This window comes from Galeopterus variegatus, unplaced genomic scaffold (genome assembly GCF_000696425.1).
Source record: "Galeopterus variegatus unplaced genomic scaffold, G_variegatus-3.0.2 Scaffold2848, whole genome shotgun sequence".
Classification (NCBI taxonomy): domain Eukaryota; kingdom Metazoa; phylum Chordata; class Mammalia; order Dermoptera; family Cynocephalidae; genus Galeopterus; species Galeopterus variegatus.
Window position 1 is genome coordinate 218,881 of NW_007728959.1, and position 2,421 is coordinate 221,301.

General features: G+C 58.7%; 1 protein-coding gene across 1 annotated transcript in view; it reads right to left on the minus strand.

Moving 5' to 3' along the window:
• THEM6 (thioesterase superfamily member 6) overlaps positions 1–2,421 on the minus strand; it is a 7,288-nt gene extending 4,867 nt beyond the window's left edge. The window contains exons 1-2 of the mRNA XM_008583188.1: positions 2,348–2,421; positions 1,320–1,374 (exon numbers count right to left, since the gene is read on the minus strand). Coding sequence (XP_008581410.1) covers positions 1,320–1,374; positions 2,348–2,421 — 129 coding nt within the window. The remainder of the gene's footprint in view (positions 1–1,319; positions 1,375–2,347) is intronic.

The window sequence follows — 2,421 nt, forward strand, 5'->3', positions numbered from 1 at the left end:
TGCGGGGGCGGGGCGGGGCGGGGGTCAGGAGGGCGCAGACCCGGGCTTGCCTGCCTTCCCAGCTGGGAGGCCGGCCCATGAGCCTCAGGCCCATGACAAGGGGGCGGTCGCCCTAACGGGTGGCAGCTCTGCCATAACTCAGGAGCGGAACCCTGCGGTGCCTCAGTTTCCCCAGATGCACTCTGGGAGAGGCTGAGCCGATTGTTCCCGGAGGGGTTACCCATCCCCGGGGCTCTTTTCTGGGTGTGTGTCTGCTCTGGCCAGGGCTGGGAGCAGGTGTCCTTCCCAGAGTCCACCGAGGTGAGGCAGGCCCTGTGCCCCTGGGCCGGGGGTGACATCAGGCAGCAGGCCACGTCTCTGGACCAGAAGTACGTGTAGCAGAGCAACAGAGCCAGGGTTTACCAGGTTCATGAAGGGGGTCCTTGGGGTGTCTCCCAGGATGACCTCCCCACTCTGAGCTCCAGAACTCCTTCCTGTCTAGCTTGACTCCTTGCTATAGCCGGGTCCACTGTGGCTTGGCTGAGGAGAGGTAGGAGGGGAGCTACACCTTGCATGATCCCACCCCAGGGAGGAGTTTGGGAGCAGGCAAGAGGGAAACCAGGGAGAGATTGGGGGTGGGGAGAGGCGTGCATGGAGGAAGAGGCAGGGAAAGTGGGAGATGAGAAGGGGATGGAGAAAGATGGACTCTCCAGACTGTCCCCCTCCCCCACCTCCTACCCACCCTCGGCCTGTGCAGCAGCTAGAGGGTCTGATCATGTCACCCCTCAGGGAACTGACCCGCCCCACTCTAGCAGCCCTTCCTCTCTACACCCCCCACATCCTTTCAGAAGGGGGGCTCCAGGCAGGTGATGATCAGGACAAGGAGGCGACCCATTGTGACTGTCCACCCAGTACTGTCAGGGTGGGGACCTTCCTAGGGAGATGGACTAGTTACCGACCTACGGGAAGCCCATTGATCCCAGCCCTTGAGGGGCTGGACAGCAGGCTTGGGGACTCATGTTCCAGCTAAGCCGGAGTCCTCAAGCAAAGGACAGCATCCTACCAACCCTGGCACAGGGCTGGGTGTGGGGCCAAGAGCCAGGGCCAGGGCTGGAGGTGTCCACTCCAGGATACCCCTTGAGGCCTGGTTTGGCATGGATGGGCACTCAGCAGAGGGTGGCTAGGAGCAGCTGTGTGACCTTGGGTCAGTTCCTTCACCTCTCTGAGCCTGTTGCAACCTGGGTGGGAATCTCCAGCCTCACCTTTTACCAACTAACTGTGACCCTGGGCAACTGACTTCACCTCTCTGTGCCCCAGTTTCCTTCTCTGTACAGCCTTACCTCATAGCGTTGTAGTGAGGGATGAATGACCACGTGGAAAGCCCGTAGCTCAGTGCTGGGAAGGCAGCAAGCGCTGCATCAGCATTTGCTACTGTTACCACCTGTTGTTATTATTATGGATGCAGAAAGATCAGCTCAGTGTCTCTCACATGGTAAAGGCTCAGGAGATGGCATCTTAAACATTAAAAACATCCATCCTTCGAAGAGCACATCACAGCCATCAGTTATGACGACAAGGGTCCCTATTTCTTTATATGGAAAGATAACAAGTCAAAAAAGCAGTTTACCAAAGAGAGTGTGCATCATGGTCCAGAGGTGAGCATCGAGAGTGTGCATCTGCAGATATTTGCATCACAAAAGCTAGCAAAATGTTGACAGACATTATCCTAGGGCTTGGGGATGTGGGTTCTGGCCTTTCTTTTTCTTTCTCGCCTTCCTGTAGTTTCTAAAGATGAGACGATGTGGGAAGAGAGGGTCGGCTAAGGGTCCCTGGGCAAGTAGAGGACCTCTGGAACCCGGCGTACCAGGGTCGGGACCTGAGCTGTTTCCGCAGGTGGCACCCCCTGGCTGGTCCCCGCCCTTGGTGAGGTGGAGTCTCCAGCAGCCCTGTCCTGCAAGGAGGCAGCAGAGCAGGGAGGACTTCTGTCTGTCCTTGATGTTCTGTGTGGCTGGAGCAGGCCCTGCCCCTCTGTTGTGGGATGAGGGAGGGGACAGGGCTGGCCAATCTCTCAGGTCCTCAGCTTGGAGGCTTTGTGACCTTGGGGACAACTCAGGAGGTCAAAGGAGGCCTGGGTCACAGACTTGGCCCTGGCGTGGAGCACCCAGCCAGGCCTCCCACCTGTCGGGGCCTGCCTGCCCTCCCTCTGTCACCCTGGCCCAAGTAATTCAAATGCAAGGACGTCCTGGGGAAGCATGTGGGGACACTGCCTGCTCTGCCCCAGGCACCCCAAGCCTGCAGGACCCCAGTGGGCTCCAGCCTTGGGACACATTGCCTTGGGTCTCTGAACCTCAGTCCCAGGGAGAAGTACCCTCTCTCACTGGGGTGCAGCTGATGCGTGGGCACCTTTGTGGGCTCTGAGTCTTGCTCAGTGAAGACGGCCAT